Source organism: Melozone crissalis, unplaced genomic scaffold, assembly GCF_028551555.1.
Source record: "Melozone crissalis strain CALT ecotype California unplaced genomic scaffold, PUWL_Pcris_2 ptg000009l_1, whole genome shotgun sequence".
Lineage (NCBI taxonomy): Eukaryota > Metazoa > Chordata > Aves > Passeriformes > Passerellidae > Melozone > Melozone crissalis.
The window spans coordinates 9,437,227-9,454,611 of NW_026535787.1; the positions used below are offsets into that span (position 1 = coordinate 9,437,227).

Here is a 17,385-nt window from a genome sequence, read left to right on the forward strand (position 1 = left end):
TAATTGCCCACTGCCCTGCTAACCAGAAATACTGTCCATGGGGCACTCTGTTGGAGTGATGTAAAAGCTTTTTTGGTGATTAATTTTCAATGTCTAATTTCATTTATTTTTGTGAATGTCACTTGTGAGACATTGTTTGGGCATCTCTTCACACTCCTCAGGATATGGGGTAGCTTTTTTAAAGGCAACAGCTCCTTCTGCTGTGATGGGATAAATGGGTGCAACCCGTGCAAAAGTGTCCATGCAGTGGTTTGTGTCTATAAAAGTGGCCTTCCATTAATCCTGTAAGACAAAAAGCTGTCTGGCCTAGAGTTCTGAAACTTTCCATTAATTCTGTGCAGGATTCCCTGTTAGACAAAACAGCTGTGGGGCTTGAGAGCCCAGCCAACATCTGCTGAAGTACCAATTTGATGTACGAGTTTACTTTTGCACAGCGCAAGGCTCAATGAGGTTTGGATCTGGGACCAGATAAAGGATAACAAGTATTAACTACGAGGCAGAGAATTCTTCTATGAGGCAGCTTGAATTTTTACCTCAGAATAATTTCTTTCCCTCTGGAATTTCATGCTTCGCTTTGACTTTTTTTTTTCTTTGAAAATCTTTATCTTCTGTCCTTCAAACAGTTCACTGTCAACTGTGAGACTGCAAAACCTTTTGGTTTCAGTGCTCAAAACTGCAGCTGTCCTTTGAACACTCAATATTTCTGCATTCGCAATAAACTACACCATTCTACATTACTGCTCATGTGCTCCTAAAGGGCAGCCTTATATTATTTTTTTTTCTTTGCTGTATTTTGGTGCAATGTGAACAATGTGGTACATTCAGGTGTCTTACATAACCAGCAACACCATGAGTCATCTTTTGAGAGTGACTACTGACTGAACTGGCATGAGCTCAGATGGTGAAAAATGTGCAGTTAGAAAGTGCTTTAAAAAAGGAAAAAATGAATCCCCCAACCATTTCTTTTCACACTATATGTTACCACAGGAGTTATTTTTGCTGTAGGGCAAATGCCCAACAGCGTGTGTAGCAGCGATCTCCATTGTTCTTCAGCACATAGATGTGACTCGTGTCAAATAAAATGATCACAAAAACCCCAAAAACTTTACGTAAGGAAATCCCACTGAGACAATGACATGATGACTCTCTCCCTGCCCAGATACAGTACAGGGTTTATATATGGAATCCCTCCTGGTCACCTCTCCAGAGGGAATAGCCACAAGGAGCTGCTGGGTTCGGAGCAAAACTGAAGGCTGCTTGTAGTGTGTAAGAAGCTGGAGATTTGAGAGATCACAAGTTCTTTATATCCTATTCCAAAAATACTTTACTTTTTGTACTGAACAAAGTTCACCCAAATTGAAATAAGAGCACATCTCTCTTCCTAATTTCTCTAGCTGGTCCAAAGAAAAAGAACATCCCTTTTAAAGGGTTTATGGATAACTACTTTAATAGCTATTGAAACTTTCTTGTGATCATCTGTGGTCTGCCAGCTCTAGATGAGAAAATTCTTCAGGCCCTCTTCTGGAAAGTTCCCACCACTAAGATGACAAGATTTAGAAATTAGTGTCTTCAGCTGGTCTCCTAAATGGTTCTTGTGCAGCATTTCAATTGCACTAATAATTTTGAGCTCGCATTTCATAAAGAGCGGTGGTTGTGAACATTATGTATTATAGAATAGGTAAATTATAAAATAGATGCATTGTTAAGATGGAGGTAAATTACTTTGTCTCCCCTTTCTTGGTAATTGAATTTGCATCTAGAAATTTACTCCAGTACTTTATTTAAAAAAAGGCCCTCAATTCTGCAGCTTGGTTCTGTCTCTACACACCAGGCAGCACGCAATGTATGAGGCAGAAGATCAGCTTGGGGAATGCTATTTCATTGCTGTTCTGTGAAGAAAGTAAGTTTTTCTGTGTATGAGTAACAATTTTAAGTATTCCTGAGGCTGATGTTTATGGTGCTAAATGACTAGAAACTCTGCAGTTACTTTTACTGGATATAAATGTAGACTGTGTACAGACTAAAACCCCCTGTCACAATGAAGGAATAGCCCTCTGGTCTTATTATAGTGATTTTCAGCTCTCAGGATTAAGTTTTCTGGGTCTCCACAACTCATGGGGAATAATTTCATAATTGTGGTGAAAGGGGTATGCAGGGGTAGCTGTGTTCCAGCTCCTCCTTGAGACTGTTTCCCTGACCATGGGGATGTTTGTGATCCAGCTCCCTGGTACTGAGGGATCTGGGGTTAAATTTCTTCCAGCAGTGCTGCTGCAAGCCCTGGAATCTGCTTGCCCAGGGTGCCTCAAGGCTGCTGGGCTGCAGGGTTTGTTAGGTAACACAGATTCTATACACAATTTCTCAGAGCTTCTCTTACCCCTCGATGCGCTGCTCCATTTATGCAGCATCTGCTGACAGAAGCCTGTGTGGGAGGTGGCATTGTTTGTGTTATTTTCCCTAGAAATAGAAGATACTTGTGCTGAATAAGAGGCAGAGTTGCTGCACAGCTTTTTGAAAAAAAAAAAAAAAAGTTTCTTTTTTAAGCATTCATTTTTTCATCTTGGATATGTTATTTTTTGCCCTTGCCCCCCTCTGTGGGTAAGGGGGGGGGAAAGCTTGAAAAACTGTGCTTTTCTGCCCATTGATAAACGTAATGAGATTTGAGTGTCAACATTAAAATGTTCCGTGTCATCGGCTCTGTGAAACTGCAGTGAAATATGGAAGCAAGGGAGAAAAATCTCTGTTTTCAGCCTGGCTGTGTCCCCTGCTAGGGTGCTGTGGGCAATGTTGATAAACACTGGGAAGGGCTGAGAGGTGGCAGAGGCAGGTGAGGAGCCCGTGGCTTCTGAGGGACCACAGAAAGCTGCCACTGCATCTCCTCCTGCATCTGAGTGCCAGAGCCTCCTAGTTAGGGGAAGCCTTTACAACTCTTCTCTTTTTGCTTTCCCTGGATCAAGGAAACAAGCGATGCAATGGAAATTTTTAATAAACATTTCTAGTAGGAGTAACATTTTACATCTCCCTCTGCCTCTGCTGAGTAAGTGCTGTTAGCTCCAATTGTTCATTACTGAGGAAAGTCTTCTCCAATTCATCTCTAGCAGCTCTCCAGGTAGAGGTGATTTATTTTTTTTTGTTACCTGGCATGGCTGTGCTGTCACTGCTGCTGCTGCTTGGGCTAATAGACATAACTGCTGCCGTGGACGTCGCGCCTAGAATAAAAGCGGGGTCAAGGTGGAGAGGTGAAAAGAATCGTGAGTAACCCGGGCTTTTCCTTCTCTTCTTCTTCTCAGCTCTCTGTTTGAAGAAATGTGTTAGGCCTCATTTCACTGTGTAATTCTTCCTCTCTGTGAGGTTGCTCTCTAATAGCAGCCTTAAGGCCGTGTAATTTAAGTATTTAAATATGCGTGTGGAAGGCAAGGGCCACACCTTCCGTGAGCTGCACACATCTGCAGTACAGTCCTGTGTCTCACTGCACCCTCTGAACTGCCTGTGCTGATTAACTCCTCTCTTCCCAGGGACCTGGGACAAGTCCAGGCTGCACCTTTTCTCTTTATAATCTTAGCATTTTGCATGCTGTTTCTGCTGTTTGCTCTGATAAAGGCAGGAAATCTCACAGGTCTGCAGTTTGTGTGAAAGAACCTTGTAACCCCAGTGATGATAACAGCTAATTTTGTGGATATAAATGCGTATCTGTACTTCAAAATCAGCAGATCTAGGTAAGGGAATGTAAGGTAGAATTGCAGCTTGTGAAGGGTTTAGGAGTGCTGCACTTATAAAGAGAAAAGAGCATTTACTATTAGAAAAGGAAAGTAGATGAGTCATCATAATATTTGTGAGTGAGACTTCCTACTGCACACACAGCTGCTTGACTGAAATAACCAGATGATTATTTCCATTTAAAGGGCAACTCAGTTCTCGCTGACATTATTCCTTTTTCCTGTCCAGCTATTTATAAACAAGAATTCCCATGATGGGCAGCATAATATTAGCATTATGCCTGTAAATATTTGCTGAGGTTTTGTTTTGCAGGTTTTTTTTTCTTTTTTTAGAAACACTTAGATTACTAAAAGGAGGAATATTGAAAATAGAATGAAGGTTTTCTGTTGAATTCAGCTAAATGTGATGTGGTTGCTTGGATAACATATGTGATGGAACTCCCTAAAATAACCAGAACTTGGAGGGCTGGCTGTCGATATCCTTGGAATAGGTGAAATTTTGTCAGTCCTCTTATCTGGAAGCTTATCTGCAGCTTGAGTAATATTTTTTTTTTCCCGAAAGCATGAACATGATATCAATAAATCTGCTGCTTCTCTCACTCCCCATATCAGTAGCATTAAGGGAAGAGGTGATGGACTCAGTGGAAGTGAGAACTGCCTTGCCCACTCACAGGTACTTCACATCTAAAGCCCACACTGCAGGGCATGAATGTGTGCATAAGGGATGCACAAAAATAGCAACTCACAGCTTATAAATATTTGAATACATGAACTTGTTATGACTAAAATAACCTCTTCTTTTGCTCATTGAGGAAACTGAGGCACAACTGAAATATGCTGAAAGAAATTTCTTCATAGTATGTTTCGTTCTCAGTAAAAAAGCCTTCTAAAATGACTATCTGTACATCTGTTATGAAAAAAGCCAGATTCAAAAGTAAAACTACCCTACATTCAGTTTTGATTTATTGATTTGCAGGGGTTTGAAAATTTCTGATTCTGAGTATTCAGTCTGATTTTTTTTCCTGTGAAGAATTGAAATAGATGGTGATATAGACATCAATGTCTCACAAAAGCCTTAATAAAGTTAATCAGCTTGTGATGTCCTTTAGCTGTGATAAGTAAATTATGCAAAAATTCAGAAGTGTAAGACCACCACCTGTTTGAAAATTGATTTGCAGATACAATAGTTCGTTTAATGTCACCTGTATTAGCTATTAGACTTTATTGATTCAAATTACTTGCTTATTTGGTTAAAGGAAAAATAGGCTGTAAATCAGTTGTTATAGCACCTTGATATTGTGTTGATTGCTTAGAGACATCAGTTGTTGAATGTATTAAAAGTTATGGATCTCAATCAGCTGTCCTTGAAATTAAGAGATGTTTAGAGTAGCCTTTACTGTTTCTTTTATTTAAATTTTAGCAGCAGTCTCACTAAGAACAGGAAGATTTTACAGGAATGCCATTCCTTGTATACTATTTAGCTTTTGCTATCCATGATGTCAAAATTTCTCTAGTAGTGGGGATGCAGATTATCATGCAGAGCTGGATACTCTGAGCAGTAAAGAGTTAATTTCTGTGAGAAAAAATGTTGTGTAATCATAGTTGATAGAATACTTGTTGATTGCTATTAATGTTGTATATTTGCCTGTCAGTTGACATCGCACTTGAAGATGTTCTCTTGCTGGTTCATTTTTGCACATCATAATTAATGTTCCAATTAAAAAAAAAATATTCGGAAAATGCTTGTGATTGTGTGATGCATGTTTCTATTTAACTGGGTTGCACTCAAATTCCATAATTAAAACCAAAAAGTATGACATTACATGAAAGGGGACATGGCTGGTTTCTGCATCTTTTAACTGAAATTTTCACTAAAGCATTTAGATGCAGCAGCTTAGCAATGCATTAAAAGTAATTTATATTTACAATATAAAAAGATTTCAATATATTTTTGCTCCAAGTGGTCTTTTAGAAGACAGAACATCTTTTCTATAGGTTCTCTGTGATGCTTCTCCAAAAAATATTACGGTTTATTATGGGGCATAAGAAGTTGTCCAGAAATGCTGTTGTGATCCAATTTCAGTCACTCTTTTCAAAGTCCAGCAAGGACCACAACAAAACTTTGGTTTCTATGGCTGACATTTGTTTTATCTGAGCTTACACCTCATCAGATGAAGTTTTCTTCTATACTTTTCCATAGGGGATCTTGGAACTGGGAAATCTGTAGCCTGGTTCTGCTCCATTGCAGCTGAAATGAATGAAGTCAGGAGAAGGGAGATAAATGTTGTTTTCGGAAAAATAGAACTGCAAGGAAAAAAAGTATGGAAGGAAAATAAGGGGGGTTATTCCCACATGAATCTTTAGTTTCTGTCCAGTGGGGAAGGGGGAACAGAGCATAACTAGGAGACAATATTAAGCTGTTTAAATATGTAAAAATAGCACTGGTTAATTGGTTGTGCAATGTCATCTTATTCTGGCACATTATTACTTTTATATGATCACTTCAGGTTTAAGAAAGCCAACAATTATTGTTTGAATGCCTGTACTTTATGATTTACATGCTTATGATCATTGCAAATGATGCAAGATCATCTCATGGTTTGATACCAAAATGGCAATGTATTTAGACTGTCTTACTATCTCTCAGAAAACTGTATTATAGAGCAATATCCTGGTTATTACTAAATGCTATACACTGCATGTAATGTTTACACTAAAGATTTTATAAGCATATTTATAACTTTATAACTTTACATATTTTTGTTATACTAGGTGTAATCTTCTTTTTTAGAAAAACTTAATCAAAATTGCTTAATCTGTGAATATTTTTTTTTTATTTTAAAGGCAATAAAATCATAATATTTTGGTCAGGTTTAGGTTGTAAAGGTCAGAATATAAAGTTGTCCCAGAGTGAATAGCTGCAGCAGATGTGTGTCTTTCATATTTCTGGTAGAAATATGAACATATGAACTAACAGAATTATGACATTTTAAGATTTTACAAGGCATCAGAACTATTCTTTCTGTTGTTCAATTCATTTTGCATTTCAGATAAAATGCTTAGGATCAGCATAACTGGTTTATTTACTGTAGTTGGCACTAGAAATAACAAATACCGTGGTCTTTCTTTAACCATTATTATTATTATTATTATTATTATTATTATTATTATTATTATTATTATGTTATTTGTGTTATTAATATTATTAATATTATTATTATCATTATGAATGCTACTAATATAGAAATAGTAAAAAAAATTCTTACTAATTCTTTGTGTGTGGAAATATATATATATATAGGTATGTATACATACATATGTAGGCACTTGTGGGCCTTATGTTTTACTCTGTTAAAAGCTTAAGCATTTTTCTGTTGTGGTGCTAAAACAGAAAATTCTTGTGTTGTGGTGTTGTGTGCTGTCAGTCACATATCAGTCATTTTTCAGGGAGTCCCAGTCCTGTATTTTCACTAGGTAGAGAGAATATGCTGAAATTTTTAACTTTTTTTGCTAAATATATCCTAGTGTTGTTCATTCATTGGTTCATAGGTTGTGAATTTCCTATGATATTTGGTACTCATAATTATTGCTTGTTCTCTATGGATAAAGAAACAGAGTCCTAACTTTGTTATAAAGCAAAATCTGGCTGTGTCTTTCCAAGTTTCCTCAGACTGATCACAATTTAGACAAGTTGAATTGTGCATTGGGGTTAAATCTTGCAAGTTGTTCCATGGTTTATATTTGACTATCAAATGAATAAATCTTTCAAGTAGTTTTGGTGAGAAGGAATAGGAATCTGATATGTGGTTTTGCCTGTATGGATCCTTAAAAAAAAGAAAAAAAAAAGGATTTGGCTTTAATGTTGCTGCCTCAAATAAAGATATGGTTGAAAATAAAAGGATGAAACCAGGACTGAAAGAGATTAGGAGGTCTCAGGTGATGCTGCCCAGGGACATCAGTGCCTGTGTGCCCATCTCTCCACATGGCCATTAGTGACCATTAGGATTTCCAGCCTAACAGCTGCTGGAAGCACATCACCAACAGCAGATTAATTTCTCTGCCCAGATGAGCTATCTTGATTTGATGAAAAAAAAAAATCAGGTACATAGTTAAAAATTAATGTTCTTTTAAAGAAACCAGCAAGTTCCTTATCTTTAAGAAGGGAGTAAAACATTTGTCCTTCTTGAAGAGCTACAGAGCGGTCTTTGATGTTCAGATTTCCTCTTTTATTGCAGTATTTAACCCTGACATGTGCCAAATAATTTATCTGCAAGTTTGCATATTAATATTATCATCTGGCACTAGAGGCTTCCTTGGAAGCTTTAAATAGAACAGCAAATCAAAACCATTTAGGGATCTTTGGTGGTCAAAATATAACTAGTAATGTTTAACGCAGCCTTTCCTAACCTTGAGGCTGTTTTCAAAGCACTTCCACCCCTCCCCTTTCAGGTGGTTGTATTTCTCACAAGAAATCTTACTTCACACAACAGAGCAAAGTGCTTTATCACAGACATTCTAATGTCAAGGAACTCAGTATATAAAAAGAGGAATGAACAGAAAAGACAGTTGTCCTTAGATGCTGGAGCCTTTTTTCCTCCTGAAGTAGATGAGGCTGATAAGAAACTCAGAGGGATGGTGAGAAGAGACATTAAGAACAGAAGGAGAGATATTTTTATCAGGAGAAGAAGAGAGAATGGGAAGCAAACAGAAAGGGGGCAGTTAAATAGTTGAAGGCTGAAGGAAAGTAAAGAAAAGGGAAAAGACAGATAAGAAGGAGAAAAGAAGAGAATCTGGAAGAGCATAAAAGAAACCGTTTCTGCAGTTAACATTTAACTAATTTGCAGTTTCTCACACAAACTACTTAGTCTGTAGGATTAACTTGAGTGTCCCACTTCCATTATACACTCTGTAGCATCTGGGAAATAATCTCTTATGTCTATAAATAAATTTATTTAGAACTTTAATTTGTCTAAGTTTTAAGAATAAAATGAACTGTTTCACTTTAAAATTACTTCAGTAAGATTTTACAGTTGAGATCAAAGTGGATGACACTGCTTCATAAAAGCATAGAGGTTTTGGAGTAATTAAAATTTGGAACATTTGGTGCCCTAGAACTTTTGACCTTTAATCAATTTGAATGGAATTGAATTGAATTTCAGTGTGCAGGGTAGCATATGATAGACAGGCAGTGAAGCTGCTCTGAGATTATATTTCTGTAACACTCTCCACAAATTCAAGAGATCCCTTAAATGACTTGAAGTACTTACTGTACTTACTTGAAGAGAAGAAAGCATAATTTCTTCTATTTAGTCTAATTTTGGGAAAAATTATTTTATTAACATTTAGAAACTTCATTTTTTTCTTTTTTCTGAATAACAGAAAAAAAGGTGTTCTTTTGATGACTTAGTTATGTTGAGAGATATTTGCCCATTTCCCTTTGTGGACCTTCCTGTACCGTTTTCTAAAGCCAGCCTGTGTATATTCTCCTTTAAATATATTCACTGACAGTTTATTTTAAATCATTCTGTAGTTAACTCATAAAACTTACTATGTATTTCCTAACAATTACAAGAGTAACTTTATTCTTTTTTATTCTTAACACTTTATTTTAGCCATGATCGAAGGACAATGGAAGAGTTAACACAATTCTCTACATGAGCTACTAAAATCCTCAGGACTGCATTCCCAATTTTATTCTTATCTTAGATAGCCAGGCTCACCAATAATTCATCTCTCTCTGCCTCCTTGCTTGGAGATATATGGAATCATGAGACACAAGCATTCAAAGATGAACATGAGGACCACCCAGTACCTAGATAAGCAGATTATGATGCTCTAATTCTTGGCTTTCCTGCCAAAAGCACCATTATTAACTCCAAACATCTAAATCCATGATTAGGAAGTCTCAAGAAATAGAAAAGTGCACTTCCTTCTCATTCCTCTTAGGGCAAACTTTAAGCCTTGTATGTAGATATATTCAGCTCCTCCATTTTCAGGCTCTTTCCCAACTCAAGCAAGACTGAAACAGTCACTGCTCACCTCCAGGGCTGAGAGCTGTAACTGGGACATTTTTTGTGTTCCACTGCTGGTGAAAGGCCAGGATGTGGCCTGTGATGGGAGTCACAGGTAGGGGTGAAAATTTTCAGAATCACAGATAAAGGTAGGGGTGAAAAATTTCGGAATCACAGCACTTTATCTGTGTCCTTATTCTCTTCAGGGGATGCTTCCCTTTTGATTGCCTTTCCTCTCTGCCTGTGAATCTGGAATCCCACTGTCAATATACTTTCCCACATCAGGCAAAAGGAAAGGAGTCTCTTGTCTGCTCCATAGGAATAGCAGCTGGAGCAATGCTGTGTTGCCTGAGCATGTACTTGGAAATATCTTTATCCCTTCACTTTATGCATTAGTTTCCCTTCTGCCTTTCCCTTGTGACCTCTTCTTTACCACATCATTTTCTGGTGCCCCAGCTGCCATTTTTTAAAGCTTTTTCAAGGTTTTCCAATCTATTGCATCTCTTCCAGTATCTTGTGTGTTGCCAACCCACATGGCAGAGAGCCCTGGGAGCATCCAGCATTCCCATGAAAAAGAGGAACCTGCTGTGTTCAAGATTCTAGTCTGTCCTTGGGATTTCTGCTTCTTGCCTCTTGAAGGACTGGGGTCCTGACTGTAACATCAGAGTTACTGTATGGATTCCCCAAAAATCCTGTTAAATTTCAGCAAGATGGAAATTTCTTGTTGGAGGTGGAAGTATCAGAAAATCTGGCTGCCACTGAAAAAAATCCAAGTTAGAACACAGCAGGGGTTTAGGGCTACTTGCATCAGCTGAGAGAGATGTTTTACCCAAAACACAAATATTTTCTTATAATTTTGGATTTCTTACAAAGGTCTTGATTCCCATATCATGAGTTGACCATAAATGGGTCATGGGGGGTTATTTTGTTTACCTCATTCTGTAGATGATGATACCTGTCTCAAAGATTCAAGAGTGAGACAGACATCAAAATACATTGGTACCTTCATGAGACAAAAGTTCTTGAGACAAAAAGTCTATTTTTCCTTATTTTATTTATACATGCATATTCTTCCAGAAAACAAGCATAGATTTAGCTGTAATTCTTTTTATTTTTACAGGTAATAAATATTTTTCTGATGTGACATTAGTGCATCCTTAAAATGAACAGTTGATTCATCACTGTCCTACTTCAGGTCTGCCCTCCAGTGAAATTATTGCTTTATAATGACATGATGCTGGACTTACTGATGTTATAAATGTGTCCCTGCTGAAACAGATGAAAGAAAAAAAATCCTTATAGCAGTATAGGAATACTCATACAAATATTTATTTTTATGTCAGTGATTAATGACAATACCACAATCAAGTCTAGATAACCTGTATGTGTTTTTTTAAGAAACAGAACTCAGTGTCAAGCAGGAGTTGCACATAGGAAAAATAGTGAAACAAAATATAAACATGAAGCTTGCTCCATATAGAGCCTCTCCAGGATAACATGTTTCCTCAGCAGTCTCTGGATATTTGTGTTAGACTACAAAATCTTCAAATCAGACTCTTCCAAAAGTGGAAGTTGTTGATAATGCTGCATTTCTTTCTTTCACTATTCCAAAACTAAAGGAGAGCAAGCTCAAGGCAACCAACTTGTTGTTACAAATGCTGAAGAAGAGTTTGTGACCTCAAGTTTATTTTCTAAATATTTGTTCAGTGGCCCCACCAGTGATATGACATGCTTGGTTTTTTGCAAACACCCATTTAAAGTGGACTTGTCCACAAACAATTGAGGAATGGCTGTTCTTTGTATGACTACTCATATTTGCATTCTTGAGACTAATAAATGCCAAGTATTTCAACTGTTCTCTCTATCTTTAAAAGTTTGCAATCCAAATAGGCACCAAAAACCTAGAGTAAGTTAGCTCAGGGACTAGATGCATGCTACCTAAAGAAACTTAATACAGATATGAATGAATAGGGATTTTACAGCACATATGTAGTCTCCAGAAAGATATTGTCTGTATTTACAAGTAGTATATTTATGAAAAACATGTTTGCTTCTTAAAAAATAAAGAGTGCATGAGATCATTTATTTGCCATAATTAGTTTTACTTGGTACTGTGAATACAGCATCATATGGCATTTCTGTGATGCAAACTGACTAAGGCAAAATGCTTTTTATCCTTTTTACCTTGATTTTTGTCCTGCAGAATCTTTGGTGAGTCAGCCTCTTTTTACTCAAGATTGAGTATGATATGAAATAAAAACAAAACTGCATACTTGGGTGGAGATAGGCAGTGAGTAATCACAACATACTGAAAGTCAATATTTGAGAAATAAGTGTGAAAAATGCATGAATCACAGAAATTAAATCCTGGGTATGCTGTCTAGTAAATCTTAGTGTGAAACATTTGCCTGTGAAGCCTTGAGCTGAAGACTGTACTGTTAGAATTACATTTATTTGCTACTCTTTTTCATGTGTTCAGAATCAATCAAAGAGTTTGCTTCTCTCAATTATATTGGCTTCCATCAAGGACTGAATTGTCAGACTGGGGAATTACCCCTGTGGAATGTTTCCTCTTGCAGTCCAGAACATGGACTTGCTTTTCTTCCCTCCATTTTCATTAGCATTTTCTCCTTGACAGGCTTTGCTGAGAGGAGCTACCTTGTGGAGATCTCTCTTTCTTCCCTTCATCCCTGCTCTCCCAGAACAAATCCTGACTCTCTCACAGTGCACAGAGAATTCCCTTCATGTGTTGGGGTTACCTGGGGTACCTAGGTTTGGCTGGTGCAGGTGAGGAGACACGTGGGGATTCTACCCATCTACCAACCCTTCTTTTTCTGTGTGAATTAGAGCTGAAGAGGCTTTGAGAATGTTCCCAAATCCTTAGTTATGGAACCCCTGCATTCTCAGAGAAATTTCAGCAACAGAAACAGCACACTACAGAAAAAGCAGGGTGTTTAATGAGAAACAGATGGGGCCTGTGTATTGTTAATGGAGAAAGACTACTGTTTTGTGTAAAGAGCAACCAACACATAACATTAGGAATTCAAACAGAGTAGGTTACAGGACATTGTAACAAGATGTTAATTTTATGCTTGGTGTTTAAGATATTACTTAAAATGAGTTTTTAACTCTGTCCAATATACAGTCTCTGTGTAGGTCTTCCTTAAAAAACAAACCCCCCAAAACAAAGAATCTAGTAAATATATATTCCAATCCTTTTTGCTTTTTCTAGTTCTTTCAGTAAAATTTTACAAATAGAATATTTTTCTTTCTTAGCACTAGTTGTGCCTTTCCAACAGTATCCAAAGACAATATTTTTCTCACAAACAACTTCTGGTTGCTTTAACATATGTTAGTGTGATTTGTTAATGTTCAGGTACCAATAAAGATTTTTTTTTTCGTTTTCCATTTGTGTGTGTTCAGCAACATAAGAATTTAACTACTTGTTTCATTGAAAATAAACTCTCACTGACTTAGCTTTTCTTTTTTCTTCAGATCACTGGGAATATAACAGTTTTACATGCCAGCTTCTGATGGGTTTATATCCACATTTGATTTAAAAATCACATGGCCATGAATAGCAGTGTTTGGTTTTTTTTTTTTTTAAGCAGAGCCTGCTTAGTTTCATATAACACTATGACATTAATGTCTTCTTTTTAATGACTGTAAACATTTTAGTTTGCATTTTATATGCAGCACCTTTAAGCTTTAATTGGACATCTGATAGTCTGTGTACATAAGCACCTCCCAGATAATGTGGAAATTGTAGGCTGAGAAGCAATGATGCCATTGTGCTGGGGGATGCAGACTTGAGCCTGCTCTGTCAGATTGTCTCCCAGGGGTGTCTGCTGTGTTCCAGAAAACCTTTTCATATGAACTGTTAGAGAAATATGAAAATGATGTGGCAGGTGCCAAAGAAAATCTTTGACGTGCATTTTATCCCACTCAGATTAGAAAGTTCCCACCTCTTCTTTTTTAATCTTAAATATTAAAATTTCAGACTGTGAGTCAGGTAAGGTTAGATCTGTGAATTCTGATGTATGTTCAATATATCATCATATTGTGTAAAGTGTTGGTCATCATTCTGTTGGATGTCTTGATCTATACCATATTTACTTTGGAGAGATTTATCCTGTATCTAGAGAACAGAAAATGCATTTGATTTGTTTCCTAACACATTCTTTGAGAAGTTCTCCCTCTTTCCTTCTGCAGCTGCAGCACCTTCTGCTCTGTGAAAATGTGTTCCATCAGAATGAGGCAATTTTCCCTTTCTAACTAAGTGTCACTTAACTACAGGAATCATCAGTGGTCAGCTAATAGTGTTTCCTCAAAAGGCAATCTGAAGAGTTAGTTTGTCCTGGAACTCAGCCTCCTTTTGTGATAGTATTTTATCAAAAGCATTTTGTTTCTGAAGTAGCTCCAGCCTAAGAAATATAATATAGCAACCTGACAGGAACTGTAGTGTCTAAAGACCTTAATTGATCCATTTTCTTCATGTCCCTGCTCTATAAATAGCTCTGTGTTTGTTGTTTTTACTACATGGATGAATTCAATGATAGACAAAATGTGTGTAAGAATCTGCAAAAGCCACACAGAAAATTAGTAGCCTTACAGACTCTTGTCATGAGATTCTTGCTCATGAGAACATGATGTTGCTAAAAAAAAAAAAAAAAGATAAATTGATATGTCAGTGTAGAGTGCAAAGTCTATATATGGGTATCCCTTGTACGTGTTCTTGGCTCCCCATGTATTTTATGATGATTACTGACAGTGTTGCCATATGTTATGAGCAGCTAGGGAAATAGGGGCAATCCATAAATATCTGGGCATATGTGGGCTTTTGAGGACATTGCAGTGGAGGTAGAAAGCAAATGTAACTCTGGATTAGCACAAGCATTTCTTTATTGATAAAACTTCTTCAGCTCAGTTTCTGGTGATAGTTCTGCATGATTGTGATTACATATACAACAGAATGTTGTCTCCTGCTGTGCAAGAATGCTTTCCAGTACCTTGGTCTCACAATGATAGCAACTCACAAGGACCAAATAAGCAAGAAAATAAAAATTAAAGTCATAGTTTCAGGACTTAAGCAGCATTGCAAAACCTACAGCGGCTTTTTCAGCTGGAGGAAAATGTGTTTTCTCTGGGTTGCAGAACAATCAAATGATTTAACATTTTGTTTTGAGTCCAAGAGACCAGATGTATAAGTCAATTAAGGTAGTAACTAAATAAGGGTGGTGTTTCTGTAATGGCTGGGTTTAGCCTCTCTCTCCAAAGCCTCTCAGCAGAGAGTTTCTGCTGCAGGAGCCAGTAAGGGGAGCCTAGGGAAATTAAGCTCATTAGAGTAAAGTTTGCCTTTGGACCACTCAACGTGCAACAACATTTATTTACATCATATCTCTGCCATGGGCCTGGGGTCCTCAATGAAACAGAAAATGTGCTAAGAGCCAAGAATGTATCCAGGAGTACATAAATCCAAAGCAGGCAGGAAAAGGCTTCTCAGACACAGGGAAAACATGCAATAAAGCTTGTTTCTTGGGGAACAACTGAATGCTTACAGTCAGATCAATCTCATTGACATGTGACCCAGAAGAATGCAGTTACACAATAGTGCACTGAAACCACCTCAGAAAATCAGAGTCTCTGTGCTCTAATAAAAAGTCCTGGTTTGCATTTGAGTGATATTATTCACTAAGCAAGAATAAGGTATTACCAAACAATAAATCAGGCTTAAGATTACACACAGCAGTCCCCATCACTTATATAGAGAAGCAAATATTTTTAAAAGTAGATTCTGATGGTAAGTGGTCTGCCAAGTAGGACCTGCTCAATGGTTGAGTAATGAATTACCAACAGGAATGAATTCTTTTGTGACAGAGCTGGAAAACAAATTTATAGCACTTGTAAAGCATGCACAGCAGTGTATATGTCTCTCACATACACCAGAAGCATTTACTCAGTACTTGGATAATTGTTGCTTTCTCCAGAGAAAAAGTGTAAGCTATAAACTCAGTGTGACAAAATGAGGCTCTGGAATAAAAAGCAGCAGAAGGCAGCTTCTCAATAGCTGATTAGAGGAGATCTGAATATTTAGGTTTTCAAACATGCTATGGTAACAGTTAGGATTAAACCTCTCTGTTTTAGCAAGAGTTAGACAAATATCAATAAAGCAATAATACATCTGTATGAAAGTTTGACATGTGATATCAGATGTGATATGTGCATCTGCTTTCCTCAGCAGCTTTCATAGCAGCTTGATTTTTTAAAATTGTTTTCAACTGAGATGCAGCAGAGAAGTGTTAGAGCTACTCTAAGCAATAACTTGTTAGAACACCTTTGGTTCTATTTAGCAGAAAGCATCTCCTTAAACTCTCCAGTTTAGCCAGTCTGAGCCCAGCTTTGCCTGATATGACCCTTTTACTTCAAGTGAAATGTTATAGGTACATTTGAGAGTTTTGATCTTGAAAACAAGTAGAGCCCCAAAGCCCAAATCTCTCCTATGTATGCACACAGCACCAGCCTGGAAGTATGTTCTGATTATTTGTACAGCTCTTGGAAAATATGTTTTGTTCTTACAGGTATGGTATTTTACATCCAAATGTCAGTGCCTTGCAGCAGAGTTACACCTATTTCAGAAGGTTAGCATTTGGAGAAAACCCATAAATTGCTAAAGAACACACCAAAGCTGCCAAGTACATTGAATGTGATTTCACATTCATACAACTCCTTTTCTGCTCCGTGAATATTCATAAAGACATGTTCAAGCTCTTTGCTTGTGTGTTACTACCATACTTCAGCACAGCAGTTGCAGACTCAGGCTGCAGTCCTGAAGAGGGGGAGTATTCATAAAATAAGTTCTAATTAGATTTCTTTTGAAATGTACTCTTTCCTCAATCTCTTTTGTCAGTGCCAATCCCTGAAAAAAATGTCATTCTACACCATTCCTGTGCTTTTTTAAAAGCTTTTTTGAACTTTTTGCATTTCTTCAATTCTTTCTTACTTCGTGCTCCAGCATGCTACAGTAAATCAAGTGTTTTTACCCATTCAGAAAAATGTAAATACCCAACATTAACAATTCATTTGTGCAGGCAAATTATCCTTGCACCCTCACACAACACATTCTTTGGATACAATTGCCAAGTTCAGAGAAAAAATCACATTTTCATTGAATAATAGAAATATTTAGGTTGGACAGGACCCTGAGGATCAATGAGTCTAACTGTACTTTGTGTATTTAGTGCACAATTTCCATATTTTCCTACAGTTACAGAACCAGTAGCTTCCAGAGCTAGGTGGCCACAAGTACTTGCTGAAAGATAAAATCTCCCATATAGGCTATGGGGGATTTTATCTTTACCTGCTGCAGTTATTCAGAGCAAACACACTTATGTGCTTACTTACAGAAATATAGTTCTTTCATTCAAAAGGAATAAGGCAAATTTTGCTTAACTAACACCACTCATTTTCATCTGGGATGGCATCATGGAAAAATATCAAGATCTCAGTGCTGAAAGTTCTAAAAAAGTCATTAGTTTTTTGGGAAAAAGGCAGTAAAAGGGAACAGTTGTTCGGTTTTGCCAGGCTGCAACTTTGGTTGTTATCAATAACATTCATACACTTCTGACAACTGACAATTTCATTTGAGAGTTAGAAAGTGCAGA

At 37.2% G+C, this 17,385-nt stretch overlaps 1 protein-coding gene across 3 annotated transcripts in view; it reads left to right on the plus strand.

The window, feature by feature from the left end:
• Window positions 1-17,385, plus strand: part of ROBO1 (roundabout guidance receptor 1) — a 680,236-nt gene that overhangs the window by 186,381 nt on the left and 476,470 nt on the right. For 2 of the 3 annotated variants that reach the window (XM_054270278.1, XM_054270280.1), the window contains exon 1: window positions 2,662-3,248. The exons of the other annotated variant lie outside the window; for it this stretch is intronic. In XM_054270278.1, the coding sequence (XP_054126253.1) occupies window positions 3,140-3,248 (109 nt within the window). In that variant the 5' untranslated portion in view covers window positions 2,662-3,139. Of the gene's footprint in view, window positions 1-2,661; window positions 3,249-17,385 lie in introns of those variants that run through there. 3 annotated transcript variants of the gene reach the window in all.